This window comes from Phodopus roborovskii, unplaced genomic scaffold (assembly GCF_943737965.1).
Source record: "Phodopus roborovskii unplaced genomic scaffold, PHOROB, whole genome shotgun sequence".
Lineage (NCBI taxonomy): Eukaryota > Metazoa > Chordata > Mammalia > Rodentia > Cricetidae > Phodopus > Phodopus roborovskii.
Window position 1 is genome coordinate 5,612,184 of NW_026126638.1, and position 21,924 is coordinate 5,634,107.

Genomic DNA, 21,924 nt, shown 5'->3' on the forward strand with positions numbered 1-21,924 from the left:
GACTAAGGAAGGACATTGCTGCACTACTTAGGCACCTTTCTTGGTGTTAAAAATGGCAGGGAAACTAGGAAAGAGAGGTGAATATAGTGGGACCAGTGAAGCCAGCAGTCCCCAGTTTGCCTGGAGATCACAAGGTACGCCAAACTTTAATTCTCTTGCCTATAACTTCCTAATTCCAAATACTACCACACATGGCTAAAATTGTCAGTGATTCCTCAACATATGCTGATGTTTGCACTTTGTTCTGAAAGACCCCCACTATGCTTATTGCCTGTTTGAGCTGCTCTCATTAATTGCCAAGGTCGAGTTATGAGAAAAGCACAGGAGGGAACCAGGTGCTGCTCTCATCCAACGCCAACCAGGTATCTGTGGTCTGCAGCTTGGACTAAAGCAAGGTCAGCAGGAGAGTGTCCAGTATGTTGAGAGAGTCATAACTGAATTCTTTCTATTCTTTGTGACCAACCCGAATAACCAACTGTCCTTGGTTAACTACCACTGCTACATTTAGATAAAACAATGAAGTCCCTGTAACCATGCTTCTGCTTCTGTAAACCTGCTTCTTGCCACGCCAACTTTATATAAACTGCATATGCTTTAACCAGGCATGCTTTCTCAGTCTCTCGAAAGACTGGGGCGTCCATAGGTACCTATGGACCTCTTGCACTTGCATCCAGTGGTCCGGTCTCGTCTCTTGGGGGCAAGGGCCTTCCCCCTGACAGGCTCCAAACTCTTGAGGTCTGCTGGGGTCTTTCAGTTCTGTGTACCTAGTACCCCAAAATTATTCAATAATGTGGAAATATTTTTTAAGTCCATTATGTTGTAGAGGTCAAGCAATAGTGGTAACAGTGGAAAACGCTTGTGTCTGGCACCTGGGTTATGGACAAATGAGAAGGGAAGCTTGACGGAAGAATCCATGAGAGAGTAAGTACTGGTGCTCTTAGATTGCTGCCAGCCCTGAAATTCCAGGCTCAAGGACACTCAGAAAGAAGGACCACAACCAGAATTTGTATGCTGATCATTTTATTAACGTAATTAAGCTATAGTTCTGATACTGCGGGGCCCGTGGAAGAAAGTTGTGAGGGAGCCATCTTCTTACACAATTCCTGAAATAAACCAATCATGAAGGCAGGTTACAGAGAGGACTTGACATTCCAAAAATAAACAAGAACATGCCAAAAGAAAACTAAGATGAGTTCTTCCTATAAGTATGAACTGATGAGTCTAAGCAAGTGGGCAAAGGACCTCCAGAAGAAGTAGAAGACATAAAATAATTGTGAAACACAAATTTGGAGGTGATATTCCCCTAAAAATAGATCTTTCTCGTGAATAAATCATTTCATTGTTAATAAAAGTATTTGAAATTGAATCCAGGACTATGTAATTTCTAAGCATTTTGATTGGTTATTTCATATGCTCTGAGAAATAAAGCAGTTTGGCTTTTATTCAGGAGGATAAATATAAGTCATACCTGTCATCGAATTCTAGTTTACTGGGGACCAAAACCCTGGGGACGTCCCAGTGGTCTAAACCCTTGGGAAGACTGTTGAGGGCCTTGCTGGTTTCCAGGCTGAGGGCCTTGGTTCTGCTGTGGGCCTCCTGGTGGGGGTGGGCCTTGTGGGTTTCCAGGCAGAGGTGGTCTGTTCTGCTGTGGGCCTCCTGGTGGGGGTGGGCCTTGTGGGTTTCCAGGTGGAGGTGGTCTGTTCTGCTGTGGGCCTCCTGGTGGGGGTGGGCCTTGTGGGTTTCCAGGTGGAGGTGGTCTGTTCTGCTGTGGGCCTCCTGGTGGGGGGTGGGCCTTGTGGGTTTCCAGGCGGAGGTGGTCTGTTCTGCTGTGGGCCTCCTGGTGGGGGTGGGCCTTGTGGGTTTCCAGGCGGAGGTGGTCTGTTCTGCTGTGGGCCTCCTGGTGGGGGTGGGCCTTGTGGGTTTCCAGGCAGAGGTGGTCTGTTCTGCTGTGGGCCTCCTGGTGGGGGTGGGCCTTGTGGGTTTCCAGGCAGAGGTGGTCTGTTCTGCTGTGGGCCTCCTGGTGGGGGTGGGCCTTGTGGGTTTCCAGGCGGAGGAGGGCCACCTTGCTGTTGGTTTCCTCCGTTTGGTGGTTCGTGTCTTTGTGGCAATCCGGGAGGAGGTGGTCTCTGATTGGGGATCTGGTTTTGGCTCTGAAAATCTGAATGTGTAAAGCAAATAATAAATGAGTTTAGTGACAGGTGATTTTCTTCTCCTTTATCTCAATGGCCTTTTCACACAGCATCTTTTCCAGGAACCTCTCATTCAACAGCAATCTTGCTAATGCTTTCCTGAAGAGTTCCTGTCAACCCAAGGTCTTTGATGGTCTGCACGTATTCACGATGTAGATTCCAGAATAAGCCTATGAGCTCTCTAACCTCACAGATTATTATTCAGAATCAATTTTCTCAGACAAAAGTAAAACAAAGAAATCATCTCACACATGATTGTTCTGTTTCAGGTTATATTGTATTGCACAACTGTTTGGTTTTGTTTTTGTTTTATGACCTCCCCAAATCTAGGAGCTAATTTCTGTGTTAAAGCTAAAGGAACTTGATCAGAATCCTGGCTCAGGTTGATGACTACCAGCAGGGGGAAGAAAGGAGAAGAGTAGCAGTCAACACACTATTCACTGTGTAAATTCAAGAAATGTTATCAGCTGTGGACTCAATATATTGTTTGAATACAGAGGCAGAGAGAAAACAGTTGCATATTGTGCACTTTTCTTGCTGCAATCAAATACTGCAAAAGTGGGAACAAGGGGATGATGAAGTCATGGGCAAATGCTTGGTGTCATAGAAGAGTCAGAATCGGGTCGTTTCTTCTCCTAGCAATCACTGCTATGTGATAAAAAAGGTAAATCACTCCTGTTTTCCTGGATATGCCTGGATTATGCGTGTTATTATTCTTCCTGATAATGGTCCTTGGTATCAAGGTTGGGGAATAGTTGTCTGTAAATTTGGGAAATTTGCATTAATTAATTAGTAAAAGTAGAAGTGATAGGCATTGTAGAATTAAAGCAAGCAAACAAACCCAAAACACCCTCCTTACTAAGTACAGAAAAGGAGATTGACAATGTGTTGATATTAGCGGGGAAGGGCATTTACAGAAAGCCATTGGGTTGTAAAGCAACAGACAGAATCAAAAGTGATTTTGCTAAAGCAACTAGCATCCTCCAGGGAGCAAGTGACTTTTAGCCACAATCTGTACATCCCCTAAGGGAACTTTAGCCACTGGCTGTGAAATGACCAGAAAGCAGAAATTTACAATATCCGTGGTGACTTATTCTGAGTACCAACCACTAATTCACTACATGAAATTCCCTTGTGGTGCTCCTTCTTTTACCTAGTATCTTATTGCTTACACTGATAAAAAGTGTGTGTGTGTGTGTGTGTGTGTGTGTGTGTGTGTGTGTACATGTGTGTGCATGTGCACCTGCCTGTCTGTGTGAGAATCATTTTAGCAAAGCATTACACAGACACAAGTGATAACACACTGGAATATTAAATGAGAGTGAGGGAAAAATTGGAAATCGAGAGGATGCTTATATTTTAATGTCCAGCAGTTTCAACTTTGTCATTTCATTTTCTGTCCTTAAACTGTGGTGGTCTGTGTTTCTCTCTGTCGTCTTCCCTTAATACACAGCACAACAAGGTTACTGGCACCCTCAGTCTATTTTAACTACTAGTGTCTTCAAAACTGAGCCTCTCCTGTCCCTATACACTTTGTGGCTCCATTTACCTTTCATCTCCTGTCCTCCCTCCTGTCTCTCTCCTCCCCTGCTCTGGTGTCTCCTGTTCTTTAAGCAGAGTCATGGCACCCACACCCATAATCTCCTACCTTCTGGTTCCTGAGCAGAGCTCAGGGCCAGCAAGGCCGCTGTGAGCAGGACCACCAGCATCTTGGAGGAGGCTCTGGAGTTGCTCCCAAGTCTGTTCTGGAAGAAGCAAGGCAATTGCTTTTATAAGGAGGAGCAAAAGAATGGTGCCATTGAATTTTATTCTGTGTTATTCTGATCTGAACAAAGCAGGGAAGCGTGCATCCCTGACTCCACACTGGGACTTTTGCCCAGCAGGATGAGGTTGGGAAGAGGTGCCAGTGTCTCTTTTTGAAATGGTAAGACAGATGACTGGAGTAAATTAGAAAGAAATCACATGCAAGAAAATAGCCAAGATATTGAAGTAGAAAGATTGTCACTATTTGGATCTCATTTTATTTGATGGGATCGTCTGTACATCATTGTGCATGGGAGTAGTAAGAGTAGTGTGTGAACACATGTGTTTATTGTCAGCAATGATCTATAACCAAATTGAAGATGGTCACTGTCTCTCATCAGTAGTATAGCTGAAACTTTATCATTATATGTATAATACATACAGGGATATACATTATATTTAGTTAACACTGATAGTGTTGAGGCTCTTTTTATACTAATTAGAATTAATGAGGACCCCACACTTGGAATTCCTAGCTTGCTAGGCCTCATCAAGACTTCCCACCATTGTCTTGATCTGACTCAATAACAGAAACATTGGTTGGTAAAACCACATGACCTAAAGCATCACTAAAATTCCAGCAGAAGTGGCCACAGAACCATTTGGGATTTACATGAATCTGTAATTCCTTGATGAGTTCATGTTACCATTTTATATAAGATATGTACACAGCTCCATTGTCCAAAATATTCTCTCCAAATTACTAAAGGCCACAGTTAGAGAGTTGAGCATGGCAGTCTGCTCATTTCCCTCAAAGGGTCAACTGCATAAACTCACAATCTTTTTCAAAGTCAGTGATAGGCTGTGTCCTCAGGATAACCTACAGTTTGTGTGTAATTTTCTGATAGAGCTGCATCTCAAGATTCTCTTTCTGAAGGCATTTTCTTCATATTGCATGTTATTACTCAGCCCTCTAGTTTTGTATTTCATGTTCAGCTTGGACGTTTTTCAGGCATTAGAAGGAAAGAACTCTTCAAAGTTTATCACATGATTAAATATATACAAAATATATTTTTTTGTGATTCATGTCTCATTTTTATTTAAAAATTTCATGGAAAAAGGAGTTTTTCATCCATGACAAGTCTTTCTTTTTATCAACATATCCTGCCCTATAACTTCCCAAGAAACTACAGAACAAGGGAGCCTGAAAATAATTTGTGTTGTTCAGGCAGTCACAAAAAAGGAGCATAGTCAAGAATCATGTGATGTGCTAGCATCCAGTAGTGACATTCTTGGTGGAAGTCAGCCTTATCGTTGGCTTGTTGAATCTCAGAACGTAGCAGTAAGTTCTTCCAAATGTCACTCAGCTCACAACATTTCCCTGACCTTCTCAGTGTCAGCAAGTGTGAAAAAGAGCAGTATACCATGAAAGAAAAATATCACCTGTGACCTCATCAGACACAACAGAAGCAGAAATTATAGAAGTACTGAATGTGTATTTAAAACCATGAGTAAGAATGTAGCAGACGTTACTACATATAATAAGATCTTGATGATCGTAACCTTTATGTAACTTTTCATGGCATATGTATCTAAAGATGCTACTAATTTAGAATCTGTGCTTTCTTCATCCTATTTGCCCTACCTCAGGCCTCTTTTTCCTCCAAAGTCCCTTTCCAATGTTCTGCTCTTAATAGATATTCCAAGTTAAATACAAAAGGCACTTTGAAGCTTTGAACCACTTAATAGAACAAGCATGGCACTTGTCTCCCGACCTAAGTTATTTCACTCAGGATACTTTTTTATTAGTTCCATTTCTTTACTGCAAACTTCTTATTTCAGTTTTCTTTAGCGCTACAGAGATTTCCATTGGTTTCATGCACCACATAGTAATTATTCATCTAGCAGTCGATAGATGCCTAATCTGATTCCATTTCGTAGCTGGGTGGGGAGAAAAAGAACTGTAAGGGACAAGTACTTAAATTTCCCAACACATAGCTATTATTTTAGGATACTCACTTCTTACTGTCACTAGCAGATCCATGTGACACTATTTCAGAGTGTATGACATTATGATCATTGCAGCACACGTACTCCCCGCTGCTGATGTCTCTTTTGGAGGTCTTTGTCTTCAGTCAAGTTTTAAAACACACATATTGTCTAGCATGTCCCTTATTAGTGTTTTCAGTTGCAGGACTCTTCAGTAAAGCAGAGTACTACATGGCTTTAAATCTACTAACACTTTCCCTTTTCCATAATAACATATATCTTTCATGCCTTAGTCTATTAATAGCTATGTGCTTCCTGGAGGAAAGTCTAGCTCCCTGATTTTCTCAGGAAAACAGTCTTTGTTAACTTGTCTGGCTCTCTTTGCCTAGATCTCTAAAGTTACTTTTACTAGGAATAATTTATAGCCATAATGTGGGCAACCTTGAGCTGAGGTCAGTGAATAGTAGCAGGTCCTTCTGTCCTAGGAGGAGTGTGGTAGCTTGAAAGAAAATGGCCCTCAAATGATTGGCACTATTAAGAGGCATGGCCTTGTTAGAGCAGGTGTGGCCCTTTATGAGAATATTTATCGAAATACCACCTAGTGTCACAACTATCTTTTCAATACCATGCATGCCTGCATGCTGCCATGCTCCCTGCAATGATGGTAGTGGAGTAAACCTTTGAAACTGTAAGCCACCATTTTAATTACACATTTCCCTTAAAGAGTTGCCATGGTCATGTCCTCTCTTCACAGTAATAAAAACCTTATCTAAGACAAGTTGGTACCTGAATAGCAACATGTAGCAACTCTGCCTCTAGCACCATGTTTGTGTGTATGCAGCCGTGCTCCCTGCCACGATGACAATGCACTAACCTTCTGAAACTGTAAGCTGCCACCTCCATTAAATATTTTCATCTGTAAGAGTCGCCATGGTCATGGTATCTCCTCAGAGCAACAAAAACCCTACCTAAGTCAATGAGGTCCTATGAATTAGAATAATAGCATCCACACATTTAAACATTTTAAAGTCATGCAGTGCAATTATATATCAAACTCTTAAAAATGAAAATTTACTTTGTATGTATATATATATATATATATATATATATATATATTCACAGGAATATGGTTGGGCATTCAGGATCTCTTGGCCTCCTCCTGTTTTTATTTTTGTTTTTGATTTTTGAACAAATTGGCAGCCCCCATTGGTTTTCAGGACGGCAGATGAGTTTGATTCATAGGACAAGGTCTTACCCACAGGAGGAAAATATCACTGTGTCACAGCTGGCTGGTTCTGTAAGAGGCTGAAAATCCTGAATCCAGATGGAAGACCTTTGAATATACAGTTCTTCAAGCAAGGACAAATAATTTGGGAAATGTGAGAGGATTGGATTTTGTTTCTCAAACACAGTTTTTCTCTTTCATTCTTGTTTGTTCTAGCCATTGTCTCATGATGATGAAGACACAGTATAGCAACAATCTCCCAAATGTCTTGGTGATTTCAGGCTGAAGTAGGCTGTCACAGAACTGGGGTACATTGCAGCAACAAAGCCAACTTGGAGAGTTCCCTTTGTATCTGGAGATCTCTCAGGTGGAGACACCAGTCTTCAATGTAGAAGAACCTCCTGGTGAAAGTAGATCATGTGGCTTTGGACATCTTTGCCAGTTCTGTCTGCAACTCTTTTGACAGGAGTTTACTAAATTTGAACTGTATAAAATTATTCACATCTATTCAATACTAGGCTTTTCAAGTGGGAGCTTCTTCTCAGAGGAGCCTCACAGGTTTTCCTCTTTGTAAACCAGAGTTTCTCAAGAACTTGAAAATTGATAAATCAACTTGTTTGCTGCCTGAATTTTCTTCTTTGTAGATTCAGTTAAAGAGTTAATTCACAACCAACACAGGTCCTATGAATTGGTTCATTTTGTCTTCTGACACATTTTCCAATTGGGAGAGCAGTGATGGGGCATGGATACAATTAAGGTAGAATCCATCAGTCTGATGGTTATTTGCTGGAAGTTGGCTCTGGGCCTAGGGAGTAGAAGAGCATTTGCAGAGACCCAAGTCACTGCATTTACAGTACTGCTCCTCTGTGCAGATACAGGACATTGAAGTTTCTATGGTTTCTTGGCCTTCTTCACTGCAAACTGACCTAACTCCATTCTCCTGGCTCCAGGAGATGGCAATGGACAAAGTCATCTGGGACCTGTATTCGACTGTTGGTATCAGCATTGGGTGGGGGACTGGAGATAAGGCCTGGTTTGTATTCCTATAAATACAGAACATATACAAATGATGTATTTGGGTATGAAATTTTCAAAATGTTAAAACAAAAAAAAATTAAGAAAAGAAATAGAGAACATATGGACCCACAGGTAAACAATACTGAAGGATGTGTACACAAAATCATAGTCATGGCTAATCCAGCTCCCACATGTAGTTGGTCTTATAGTTTCCAAACGTGCTGTGTCTACTAGCCTAGACTGTAAGTTATTTTGGGAGTCATATGAAACTATTATAAAGACCAGAAGTTTCAGTGTATAGAAGTCAAGAACTTTTGCTGTATACTAGTTGTTGAGTCTGAATTATAAGACCAGTAGATGCCTAAGAACTTCTTCAAACATCATGTACCTTGGAGCTTGCCACAGTCTTACTGACAGCTCGACAGAGCCTCCTTTAAGTGACTCATAGGTCTTCCAACTCCTCTGTGCATAGGTGGTATTTTCTTTTGTGATGAATTAATCTCTTTCACACTATTCTGACACTGAAGAAGGTCAGTGAAAAGGCACCAACTCTGTGCTATATAGTGGGGTGAGCATAGGACAAAGATGACTTTTCCCTAGATGTCACTTTCATATCCACTCACAGGTGATCATGGCCTTTCTTCTGTTCCTTCTCTCTTACATGAAGGTTAATTATAAGTAAGCATGTGGGTGGCTCACATCTTGTACTTTGCCTGCATAATTACAGACAGTTATGATAATAAAGTGTGGTATTGTCGAGGAACAAGTAACTATACCCTTCATTCAAATAAGTCAAATGACAAGACTTGCATACAGCAAGGAAGAGTTGCCAAATCCCAATGTATTCCCTTCCAAGGCTACTCTTCCCATAAAACCCCATACTGAGAAAACATTCCTGAAATATCAGGAAAGGACAAATACCAGATCTCTCTATATATCTATATCTGTATCTGTACATGTATGTACACACTCACACACACAGAGAGAGAGAGAGAAAGAGAGAGAGAGAGAGAGAGAGAGAGAGAGAGAGAGAGATGAATCTTATCTGCATTCAAAAAGGAGCTTGTCTTTTAATTTCAAGTTTCATGGACCACCACACTAACTTACTTCAACAAAATAATTCACAAATATTGAAAGTAATTTTGTACTAAAATCAACAATAACAAAAGCATTATAGAAGTGTGATGTGAAAGAACAGTTGCTTAGGCTAATAAACCTCTATCTTAGGTGAAGTAGATCAACTGTCTATTATCAGTTAGGGCAATAAAAGGGAACAAACTAAGACTGATGAATGGAAATGTAATGACATGCTGTTAACAAATTTTAAATAAAAATAGAGCAAGATACTGAGGAATAGAAATGATAATGATTTGGGGGTGTTTTAGAATTATCCTGTAATGTCTGAAAAAATGTAATGTCTAGTTGCATACTAAGAAATGACAGGAAATACATAAAACAACTTCTAATAACAGCAGTTTAGATTAATACAGAGGTTGGAGATGACTTAATATTAACAGGTGGCAGAGAAAATATTCTGTTTTGAAGGCCACTCTAAGAAAATGGAATATAATCAGACTACAAGCGAGAGCATACATGCAATATGATTGAAATTTGCAGCTGATAGCCAAGTGCTTAATTCTCTTGTGTAATCATGGCCAACCATTGGTTACTGGCAGTAATGGAAAACATTTCCTAAAAGTAAAAAAGTATAAAAATAGTTTCATGGAACATTCTGGAAGAGGATTTGGCTGTGGAAATCTCAGAAATGGCATAGTTTTGTGAAGGAATTGTATATTTGTCTTAAGTGTTGTAACACTTTTCTTACCAGAAATAGAATATTTTGAAGTGAGGAGATGGCTTGGTTACTAAAGAGCTTTCAACTTAAGTATGAGAAACCAAGCTCTGATCTCCCCAAAAAAGCCAGGAGAGAGGCCACATTGTGAAAATCCTGACACTTATGATTTGGAGAATGGCTATTCCTGTGTCTCTGGAGACTTGCAAGCCAACTTTCTTCTCAATATGAAAGCTTCAGGCCAATGAGTTTTCTAATCCTATGTATAAAGTGGAAGGTTTCATCAGAGCACCAAGAACCAAAGTTACCCTCTGTCTATGTTTATCATGCATATAAAAAAATGTATTCTCTCTCTCTCTCTCTCTGTCTCATCCAAACACTCACACACCCAAATAGAATGTTTTGGTAGTGTAAAGGTCCAAGTAGTCCCAATTTGGAAACAACAAAATAGGAACTTTGGCCAGTCTTTATGGACCTGATTCAGATGAGGTTGTATGGATTCCATCTTATCCAAACATGGAAAATACAGCTAAATATCACACCCATAGTTAGAGGATGATCAGTGCTCTATGGGTAAAAATGAGAGCTAAAGATATGGGCCATCTTCATGTTTACAAAAGTATTAGTGAATATATATATATATATATATATATATATATATATATATATATATATATCCTACCAAACAATGAAATCCATGTAATGACAAAACTCTAAAATAGAGATGAACGTCATAGTTATACTTCATCAACTCTTAGTCCAAGTTGCACTGCCAATGCCTCATGTCATGCTACCTGGCAGAAGTCCTGAAGAGGAGTCAAGGATGCAGTGTATCCTAGTTTGCAAATGTGAGGTCACTCAGGATGGGAATCAAAGGCACCATTCTTCTGTGTCTTATAAAGGCAGCTACCCCACTACATGAAGCACAGACTTGGAAGAAATTCCAGAGCCTCTCCAAGATGCTGGTTGTCCTGTTCACAGCGGCCTTGCTGGCCCTGAGCTCTGTTCAACACTTCTGTGAAGGTAAGAAAGCATGGTTGCTTGGTCAGTGAATCTGTTTGTGGGTAACCGGTCACACATGTCCTTCCTGGAAGATGCAGAGAGAAGAGGATTATCAGAAAGGCAGGACTATAGAATCAGCATCAAGGTAGGGCATTTAAACCTTCATTCCACACAGAGAATTTGGATGATGTTGTGTTCACTAGAAATTGATAAAGTATTTAAACAAAAGGATGGTAAGGAAGGGTGGGATTTGTAGATTCACTTGTCTGTGTTAGGAAGGATCAAACAGGAAGGTTCACAGAAGAAAGTCTAGCAGTGATACTGTAATGCAGTAGCCAGTGGCTAAGAGTCATCTTGCTTTAGTGAATGTAGAACACAAGAAAGAAAGGATATAGGACCATTTCTGGGTGGGGTACTCAATTAATTAATTTGAAAATCCTATCCCTTGCTTCTCTCTTTCCATGCCTGGAAAATTGGTCATCTGAGACCTCAAATGTTAGTTCCAAGCATCAAAATGCAGTGTGTGATACCATCAATACATGGAGTAAGAGAAAAGTTCCATAAAACCCAAGTGGGAGTGATCATGAGGGTGATTGACAAATGAATAAGAGGAACTATGTAGTAGCCATTGAGTTGTTAATAAAAGGTAGGAGGGCATTTGTTTCATCACTAAACTTATCTCTTCTTGTGATGTACCAATAAAGTACTTCAGACTGCATACCAAAGCACACACCATCTATTGCAGGATTCCCCCAAGGACCCCTTCCCAACCATGGTTTTGGTCCTAAGCAAGGCCCACCCCAGGAAGGTCAGCAACAGCACCATCCCCATCAGCCTGGAAACCATCAAGGCCCACCCCCACAGGGGGGCCCACAGCAGAACAGACCACCTCTGCCTGGAAACCATCAAGGCCCACCCCCACCAGGAGGCCCACAGCAGAACAGACCACCTCTGCCTGGAAACCCACAAGGCCCACCCCCACCAGGAGGCCCACAGCAGAACAGACCACCTCTGCCTGGAAACCCACAAGGCCCACCCCCACCAGGAGGCCCACAGCAGAACAGACCACCTCCACCTGGAAACCCACAAGGCCCACCCCCACCAGGAGGCCCACAGCAGAACAGACCACCTCCACCTGGAAACCCACAAGGCCCACCCCCACCAGGAGGCCCACAGCAGAACAGACCACCTCTGCCTGGAAACCCACAAGGCCCACCCCCACCAGGAGGCCCACAGCAGAACAGACCACCTCCGCCTGGAAACCCACAAGGCCCACCCCCACCAGGAGGCCCACAGCAGAACAGACCACCTCCACCTGGAAACCCACAAGGCCCACCCCCACCAGGAGGCCCACAGCAGAACAGACCACCTCCACCTGGAAACCCACAAGGCCCACCCCCACCAGGAGGCCCACAGCAGAACAGATAGTAAGATCTGAATTTAATCTTCATGAAATATCTTAATTCCTATCCTATAGTTTTGCAAGCACAAGCTGCACTTACTCAACTTCTAGCATCTTTACAATATACACGTTGGGTTCTCTCTATTTGTGTATTATGTGGTGGTAGAGGAAGATGATTTATTTATGTTTTGTATAGTCCTCAAGTTATTATGATTGTGAGGAGCAATGCTCATACGTGCTTAACAAAATAATTGTCTTGATTTTGCAAGAAGAGCAATATTCTGACTAAATTATGCTTCCTTCTTTCACATGCCAGCAGCCCCACCTTTATTAGTTCGACCTGAATATTCATTCCTTACACATCTGGTACATGGAACATTAGTGCATTGCCGGTAAATGTTATCTGCATTTTAGAATGCATTCTTATTCCCATATGCCCAAAATAAGAAAAACTAGAAATCCAGGAATCAAATTAAATTTTATAAATAAGTGTTCTCATCCCTCCTTACCTCCACCATGTTCAAAGGCTACCACTGATGCTTTCAACAATTACATTCTGTGCCTTTGCTGCCATTGACCAGCTACTATCTTGTCCGTGGAATTTTAAGCTGGTTTCTGTGTTGCACTAGTAAAGGATATGGCCTAGTAACAATTTTTCAAATGTGTCTAAGGACTTGAGACAGCATTCATATAGACCAGGCTGTCTTCAAACTTGCTGTGTGGCCAGTATGCCCTTGAATTCCTGATCTTCCTCCCTCTACTCCACAAGTGGTTTGATTATAGGCATGGGTCATCATTACCAGTTTAACATGGAATGTTTTCCTAGTAAAGCCATATAACCTATAAAATATAATTTCATCTTTTCAGCAGTGGTTCAGAGTATATTATGTTCTAGGTTATTAGCAAGAATGAGTAAAGAGAAACAGAATGGGAAGGGACAAAGATCAGATAAAGGGGAAAAGGTCATGGGCTTCTATCTGTATCATTTATAGATGCTAGAAAAAGATGACCAACTTCATCTTAGTGTACTTTTCCTATAACTTCTTTTTGTACTTGTTTCTTTCAGAAAATGAGTAAGAAGATAATGACCTTGTTGGATTGTGTAACTGGAATAACGTGGCCATGATTTGTCTTCATTATACGAATAAAATCACACATGCATGTAATTTCTGACTCGTCTCTACTTATGGGTGTTAGTTACCCTGGAATTTGACTACCTTAGACACAATTTACTAGTACCCAGGACCCTATGCCATGGATGCTTCTACCTTTCCATCTTCCCATATCCACAAACCAGCTGTCAGGTGAAAAAAATTCCATTTTATATACAATGGACTATCCTCTATGAAAAATACAATCTTCAACTGATATTTTTGTATTTTAGGAAAAGGGAAAATATAGTATAATTGTGAAGAAAGTTTAGAAACAGACATTCTTAATATTTCCAAAATACATGATTACATTTTCTTCAGTTATTAATGCGTTTTTCCACATTATTTTGTATATTTTGTAATATACTTCACTCTCTCCCCCTTCGTGTTCACAATATGTTGTCTTCCAAAGTATAGCCAGAGCCAGCATTTTTTTATTAAAGCATACACAGATTTCATAAAGTAGACAATAATTTCATAAAGTAGACAATAATTTCATAAAGTAGACCTCTGCTCAGGGTCCAAAGAAGCTCTACCATAAGCAAAGAACTAGGACCTAAAGTCAAAAGGAATTCCCCACTATGCACTTTCCTGCATCAATTACTTTATTCTTCTGCCATCTTCCAAATTTTCCACTTTATATACACATACAGAAACAATCAGCAATTCTCTGGCAATAGCAAGGATACTTGAATGCATTTCTCAGGGCCATGAAAACAAATAGGGGCTAACAAAGTGTTTGCCTGTATCTTATGTCTCAGACAGGGTGTGGCTGTAAGATTCTCCAGCAGATACTGGGAGGATTAATTATGGAGACAACTTTAAATCAGTATAGAATTCTAAACTAATAGATCCTAGAATAAATCAGGATAGAAAAAACAGGGGGGTTGTTTCATGTGCTGAACTTACATTCTTAAGTGTCTAGTCAAGCTAGAAGTTTGTAATCATTAACCATAGAAAAGGGGAAAGAGATGCTTTAGCTCTAAGCACTTGGTTTTGCTTTCTCGTTATCTGGAAACACAGTGTCATGGTAGCCATGGCAGCCAGCTGAAACTGCTGAAGGGAAATGGGTGATATTTGATCCACATTAGCATTTTTGTCAAATGTTAAACCATTGAGGGGGACTGCTCAGCTGTAGAAATGACATGGAAGGTGGCTAGATCAAAGGCAAAAACCATGGCTTTGTAGTATAAAATCCAGAGGCTGACGCTTACAGCCTTCAGGGTGCCTATTCCTGAGAAGGAATTCCTTTCTCCAGGCTAGTTAAGTGATCAATAGCCATCTCAAGAACTCAAGGCACCAAGTACATATCCTATATATCAAAATTATTCAGCAAAATTAATAGTCCTCCTCCTGAGTAGCCAAAACATATGTGCTCAGTAGGTGAAATATTTTCATGAGATAAACCAACAAACACCCAAAGCTGTTCTTAGGGAAGAGATGAAGTGACTCACCAGAGAAATTATAGACAGGAGCAACTGAATCCCACAGCAAGTTACTCCATGGCCTTGCCATGGGCTCATTACTATAAAATCACTCATCTGGAAGGCTGGCCTGTTGAACATTAGTAATCCTGCTGTATCTCTCATGACCCTTGACAAAGAAATATGTTAGATTTTAGATGATATAATACCATTAGCCCTTCAAGAATTATTTTAAAGCCTATGATTTTTTTTTCTTGCCCAGGACTCTCAGTATTATTGCAAACACACACACATACACACACACACACACACATATATATATGATAATACAGCAATATGGCAAACTAGGCTCTTAGGAATCTCATAATTTCTGGCAATGCCACTACTGCCTTATATTGCCCTAATTCACAGGTGGTTAAACAGTGTTCCTTTTTGCTCCAGAAAATTTGACATCACATATAACACAATTAGTTTAACATATGTATATATGTATGTACACATATATGTATACACAGACACGTGTGTGTGTGTGTGTGTGTGTGTGTGTGTGTGTGTGTTGATAGTTTATGATCTCATAAACCTTGCCTGGTGATCAGAATGCAAAGCTGGTCACAGCCATAGAGCCAGGCAGTGGTCATGAACGGACTAGACCCTCACCCAGCCCCTTGCTTTAACAGCTGTAGCAGGCTGCAGAAAAGACACAGCAAGATGTAGGCCTTTGACTCAGCAACACTTGCTAAGCTTTCTACTAGCTTCTCACCTTGCCTGACCTCAGCCCAGTCACGAGGAAGCCAGATACCTTCCATGTGGCAAGGAACCAATCAGAAGTTAGCTGGCAGGCTCTGGATGTGCTTTATGGCAACAGAGGTATATGGAGCATAGCAACTGCCCTGGGAGGGACTATAGGCCATAGAAACCAGTTGACCAATCAACACAGGTCAGGTCGTTCAAGCCCAGAAGTGCTCCAATCCTGAGACTGTTGCTGACCCCAGACAATCCTCTGACCTGTGGTCCCTTTGGGTCCTTCTTGCTCTACCCACTGTGTCAGACAGATGGAGGGCCCAAGTTAATACAGTTAACTCATTAATTATTGAAGAAACCTTTGATTTTGCATCGAGAGTTAGCTCCTTTGTGGTCTATTTTGGGGTCTCATGATTCACCTTTAATCTCAGGACTCAGAAGACAGAGGCAGATGGATCCCTGTGAGTTCAAGGCCACCCAGGGCTACATGAGAGTGAATCAGTCTAAAAGAGACACAGAGATCATGCCTTTAATCCCAGCACTAGAGAGAATATAAGGTCAATACGGTCTCAGGAGCGTCTGAGGTTTGGTGTGGAGCAGTGCAGACTGGAGATGCAATCTGAGGTTTGGTGGATCATCCTTATGGTCTGAGCATTGGTAGAGGTAGTGGCTGGCTGTTTTGCTTTTCTGATCTTTAGCTTGAACCTCAATATCTATGTCTAGGCTTTTATTATTTGTGCTACATATTGTTGCCTAACATAAAAGTATGAATTCACACAAAAGCACTTTGCCTGTGACTTTGAAGCCACTGGCCCAGGCCAGAGCTACACACCAGACTCCCACCAGAGTCCTTGTCCGGCTGGCTAGGTTTTCTTTTGCCTTTTCCTCAAGCCTCTAAAAACCAGCAGACTTTGCTTTTAGGCTGTTCCCACCACATGTGTTTTTTCATAACAATCCTGTGTGTGATTTATTCAGACAGCAGTCTCTCTCTCTCTCTCTCTCTCTCTCTCTCTCTCTCTGTCTCTCTCTCTCTGTCTCTCTCTCTCTGTCTCTGTCTCTACACATCTCTCCCCTTATCCCTCCCATGTGGGTTCCAGGCTTTTCCTACAGCCCCTCTCCTCAGGCTGACACTTTCAATTCACAGCCACACATTAGTTTTCGGTTTAGAAGTCCCATGCCTCACAGTTCATTGACACTGTTGGTAGATTTTGTAAGACAAGTGAGAATTCTCAAAGGAAGGAATGGTTCAAAGAGAGAGTTTTTCCCACATTAAAAATTGCAGACACAGTAACAATGAAGAGATGTCGGTCTGTGTATGATTAGGTAATGCATGATTTAAAAATGGAACAATTAAATGAAAGGATAATCAACTTAATTGGGATTGACACACTATTAATGATGACGTTGATAATCTTCATTGTTAGTTTGATAAATCTCGGTTTATCTCTAAAATGTTGGTTGGTATGAGTGCTAAGATGGAAGCCTTAGAAAAACTTAACAAAGAAGATGATAGAGATATTCAAAATCAGTCAGAGAAATTCAATGGAGAACCAAGTTCAGTAGTGCATTATACAGTTACAGAGGAACAGTAGAAGATCTTAACAAAAGCAACATTAATAAATCCCATAACTTTACAGGAAGTACAAAATGAGAGAGACTCTGTAAGAGCCAACTGGACTCCTGTGGCAATGTTAGATTTAGGAAAATTCAAGGAAGTAGTAGTCTCATATGGCATCCATTCACCATTTGTGAAGCAGATGTTAAACACCGGGTCAGTTTGTAATAGCATTATTCCTATAGGCTGAGTAGACTTGGTTAAAGCTTCTCTAGAGCCTGGTCCCAAGTTACAATGGGGTACCCTGGTTCAGAGGAGAAGCTAAGACTATTGAACAAAGGGCTAAACCTTGAGGCATGGATATCTCCCAAGATCCACTTCTTGGAGAAGGAGATAATGCTGTTTTACAATGGCAATGTCTATATGATGATCACCTCTTGGCTTTGAGTCATGAAGTAGCTTTGAATGCTTGGGACATCATTGGAGAAAGAAAATTGAATCATTTACAAATGCTAAACAGGGCCCAAAGGAATCTTTAACAGATTTCTTACAAAGACTTCAGCAGTAAATAAAATTAAATCAGATTCAGAAAATAAAAAAATAATAATTGAAACTATGACTATTGAAAATGCTAATGCCAAATGCAAAAGGATAATTAACCTTTAAAGGTAAGGTCAACAACTTTGGAGGAATCAATTTGGGATACAATTAATATTGAAGCTCATGACCCTGATGATGCATGGGTAGGAGAGGTGGTTTCAAAAAGTCTGTAGAAAAATTGAAATGCCAAATGTTTTAATTGTAGCAGACAAGATCACCTTAAAAGGGATTGTAAACAGGGCATTTCTAGAGATAATTTTTTTTTAATGAAATAATCTAAACAGAATGTCCCTCCCTTCTGGATTATGCAGAAGGGGTAGCAAAGGCAGGCATTGGGCTGAAGAATGTAGCTCAACAAATTGAAGGCAGTCCTTTGACTTTGGGAAATGCATTGAGGGGCCTCTCAAAGGCTCCTAAGCCAAATCTGGTTCAGTCATTTCCTTTCATCATGGAGCAAACTCCTTCCCAGAGCAATTAAAGAACCTAATATCTATTGCAAAAAATCATACCGCCCTGGATGATAGAAGAGATTTAGAAGAGAAAACAAAAATTTCAGGAGAAACCATAAATCAAGATTGATAAAGATTAGATTAGGAACCTCCCCAAACTTAGAGTTAGAAAAAATTTGTCTTTTCTTTTTTTCTTTTATTTTTTTCTGAAAAGTAAAAACAAACATCTTGAGGAATGTAAGGACCTTTGGACAAATAAGCATCCAAAGAAGAAGGGAGAACTGCCTGGGAAGGAAGTAGAAGCAAAGAAGGAAGAGAAGGAAGAGTCTGAAGAGTCTGATGATAACATGGGTTTTGGTCTTTTTGACTAAGCCTCTTGTAAAAATGTTCAATAAAAAGATGAATCTGAAAAAAAAAGAAAATTACCAAGAAAAGAAATAACCTAAACTAATGTAATCTCTGAAGGCTCCAAAAAGAAGATGGAACCCCACAACAACAATACTACCAGGACTATGATAACACCAGTAAGCTGAACAACACCAACTAAAGATTGGCTCTAGAATACAAACTGCTCATAACAATTATGAGGTGACTTGCTGAGATGCTCCAGCCTCACAGACAACTTCTCGTAACAATTTCAAAATGTCTAGCTGAGAATATCTATCTAGCCTCACAGACTACTCTAGTCCAGATTTGAGGCAAATCCTGGACTTTCCCATTACCCAGGCACCAGACAACAAATAATACAGCTTGACAATTAACACAATTTTGATTTTTGAGATCCCCTAAAGATGGTATTGTACCAAGACAGCAGGAAGTAAACTTATGAGAATGATACCCACATCCCCAAGAGTTGGGGTGGGTGGGTTTGGGTCACTCAATAGGTTATGGATACTTGTCATTGTTTAGGGGGATTGACTACAAGTTCTTATTGGTAATGGTCAGGAAAAAAGCTAAACAAAGAAGATAAGATTTAAGTTTCTTGTTTTTGAAAGAAAAAAATGAGAAAACAGATATGATAGGATAAAAGGATAGAATATTGAATCTACTCTGAAAAAATAGAGGATATACATATGATAAGATAAAAATGTAGATTATTGAACTGAATTGAATTTACTTCTGAAAAGCAATTAGTAGTCTAAAATACTTTACATTGGATTGAACTTTTATATATTATATGTTGATTCAAATTTGAGATTAATTTTGTTAAACATACTGTACATGCATTTCTAATCTTGTTCAAGGTATTGTACCTGTCCAGCTCATTTAACAATGTAATGCTGATTTCTAGTCCTTGAAACTTCCAAGAAAACAAGACAACACTCTTGGGACCTCAGTTTCTTCAGAAACACAGAATTGTTCTTGGAATTTTCTTTTGTGAACATTCCACGTGTAGTGACTAGGAGTGAGTTTACTTTAGATTATTCATTATAACTAGTTATTGTTATTTATGTATATGCCTGTATGCAGTGGTTCTTAACATTCCTAATATGACAATTTTATATAGTTCCTGATGATGTGGAAATCACTAGCCTTAAAATTATTTTGATGCTACTTCATAATTGTAATTTTACTTCTGTTATTAATCATAAATATCTGATATTCAGGACACCTGATATATAACCCAAAACGGTTGAAAACCACAGATTGAGAACCACTGCTCTATGGAAAACAAGTTTTTTCCATGTGTGGCCTTATCTTTGTGACCATACATTTTACTCATGTGATGCTTTTTAAGTCCAAGAGCATAAATTACCTAATATTCTGAATAAAGTTGGCTACTGCATGAAATTCTCCCAAGTCACAACACTTTAGAGTGGTAAATACTATGAATAATTGAAAAATTGTAGGCCATCAATGGCTGCAGAGAAAGAGATAGATAGGCAGATACATAGGTAGGTAGGTAGATACAGAGAGAGAGAGAGAGAGAGAGAGAGAGAGAACAAATTAGTTTTCTCCAGGGATGAACTTGTTGATAAGTTATCCAATTCTGTCTTTAAAAATATAAATATATGATCAACACTAAGTAGACTCAGTAATTTGTATATATATATATATATATATATATATATATATATATATATATATATGAGAAGTGATGGGAGATGTCATTCTATAAATGTTTCTCTCATTGGTTAATGAATAAAGCACTGTTGGCCAATAGGAAGGCAAGATAGGTGGGACTAGGAGACAAGGAGGATTCTGGGAGATGTAGTAGAGAGAAGTCAAGATGTAGGCCATGAGAGGATAAGAGGTCTGGACTCTCTTTCTGATAAGACCACGTGGAACACTTATACTAATAGAAATGGGTTAATATTTAAGACAGAGCTATCTAATAACAAATGCACGTAAACAGCCAACAGTTTCATAATTAATACACTGTCTCTGTGCATTATTTGGGGCTGACACGGCTCTGGGACCAGGCTGATAGGAAGGTGCATGTAACAAAATGGGGCCTGCAATATGGGTGCTAACTGTGGAGTAGGGAGAGGATGGAATGGGAGGGTGGTATGGGGCACAGGAGGGAAAGAGAGAGGAAGAGAAGGGGGAGGGAGCGAGAGGGAACTGGGATCGATATGTAACATAAGAAAAAAAATGAAATAAAATGTAAAAAGAAGAAGAAGCACTTCACTTAAAACTTAACAAAAGATTAAAGAAGGATTTTAAAAACAAAAGAACACAGACAAGCAAGGCTTCTTGGTAGCATCATTTTTCTAAGGTGGGCTCTATTTTGCTAGAGACAAGCAGGGACTTGTGCGGCTCCTTTAAGGGAGGTTTCCTGACTCTGCATAAACAGCAAAAAACAAAACAAACAAACAAAAAAAAACAAAACAAAACAAAAAAATGCACAGCTCTTTTAAGAGGCCTTGCTAACAGTTCAATGGTGTGTACAAGCAGCTGGCAATGGCAGTGACCACATCTCCAAGCCAGCAGCATTCTACTTGATGGCAGCATAAATCAAGGAGGTGAGCACAGCTCTCAGTGCTGGTGGTAAACATACCCCTGCCATCTTGGAAATCAATGTTGTTGTTTAGCAGATAAAAGACTCAGGGCCAGAAAAAGATACAGATTTATAGTAAAGACAGATTAAGATAAAGAAAAACCTCTGAAGGTTTACAGTGTGTTTAAAATACACGTAGGTAGGCTTGGGAGAGAAAAAGAAACAGAATAAAGTGATTAAAAAAAATAGAAAGAGAGTAGCTGGATATGATGGCACACTTCTTTAATCCCAGCACTCAAGAGGCAGAGGCAAGCAGATCTCTATGATTTCAAGGCCAGCCTGGTGTACAGAGTGAATTCCAGGGCAGGCAAAAAATCACACAGAGAAACCCTGTCTCAAAAAATAAAAAAGAAATGAAGTAAAAGAAATAGAGTAATAAAAAAGTCATGTAAAGATGGAAAATACACACAGAGTCTGAATACTGTTTACTATTATGTTGTCTTTGACTTGTTTGACTGTTGAGGAAACAGCAACAACTGTTAAAAGAAATGCTGCTGGATTAATCCAATTTATACATTTTAGTCATGTTTTGACTTCAAAATTTAAGTCTAAGGACACATAAGTTGCGAAAAGAATTTCTATGTTTGTTTCCACAGAAAATGAAAAGCTGTGGATTTCTTCCAGACTAACACAATTTGATCAAG

General features: G+C 39.9%; 2 protein-coding genes across 2 annotated transcripts; one reads left to right on the forward strand and one right to left on the reverse strand.

The window, feature by feature from the left end:
- Nucleotides 1–1,486: 1,486 nt before the first annotated feature.
- LOC127212902 (acidic proline-rich protein PRP25-like) lies at nucleotides 1,487–3,898 on the reverse strand. The gene is given in 3 exon segments (XM_051173093.1): nucleotides 1,487–1,786; nucleotides 1,788–2,158; nucleotides 3,838–3,898. Coding segments are annotated over 3 exon segments (732 nt in total).
- Nucleotides 3,899–10,818: 6,920 nt separating this feature from the next.
- Nucleotides 10,819–12,385, forward strand: LOC127212903 (acidic proline-rich protein PRP25). Its single transcript, XM_051173094.1, has 2 exons — nucleotides 10,819–10,978; nucleotides 11,703–12,385. The coding sequence occupies exons 1-2, from the start codon at nucleotides 10,819–10,821 to the stop codon at nucleotides 12,383–12,385; spliced, it is 843 nt and encodes a 280-aa protein (XP_051029051.1).
- The last annotated feature ends 9,539 nt before the right edge of the window (nucleotides 12,386–21,924 follow it).

Coding starts and splice junctions, on each gene's coding strand:
- LOC127212903 (XM_051173094.1), top strand. CDS start 10,819: ATGGGAATCAAAGGCACCATTCTTCTGTGTCTTATAAAGGCAGCTACC. Junction 10,979..11,702: donor TGTTCAACACTTCTGTGAAG/GTAAGAAAGCAT, acceptor CATCTATTGCAG/GATTCCCCCAAGGACCCCTT.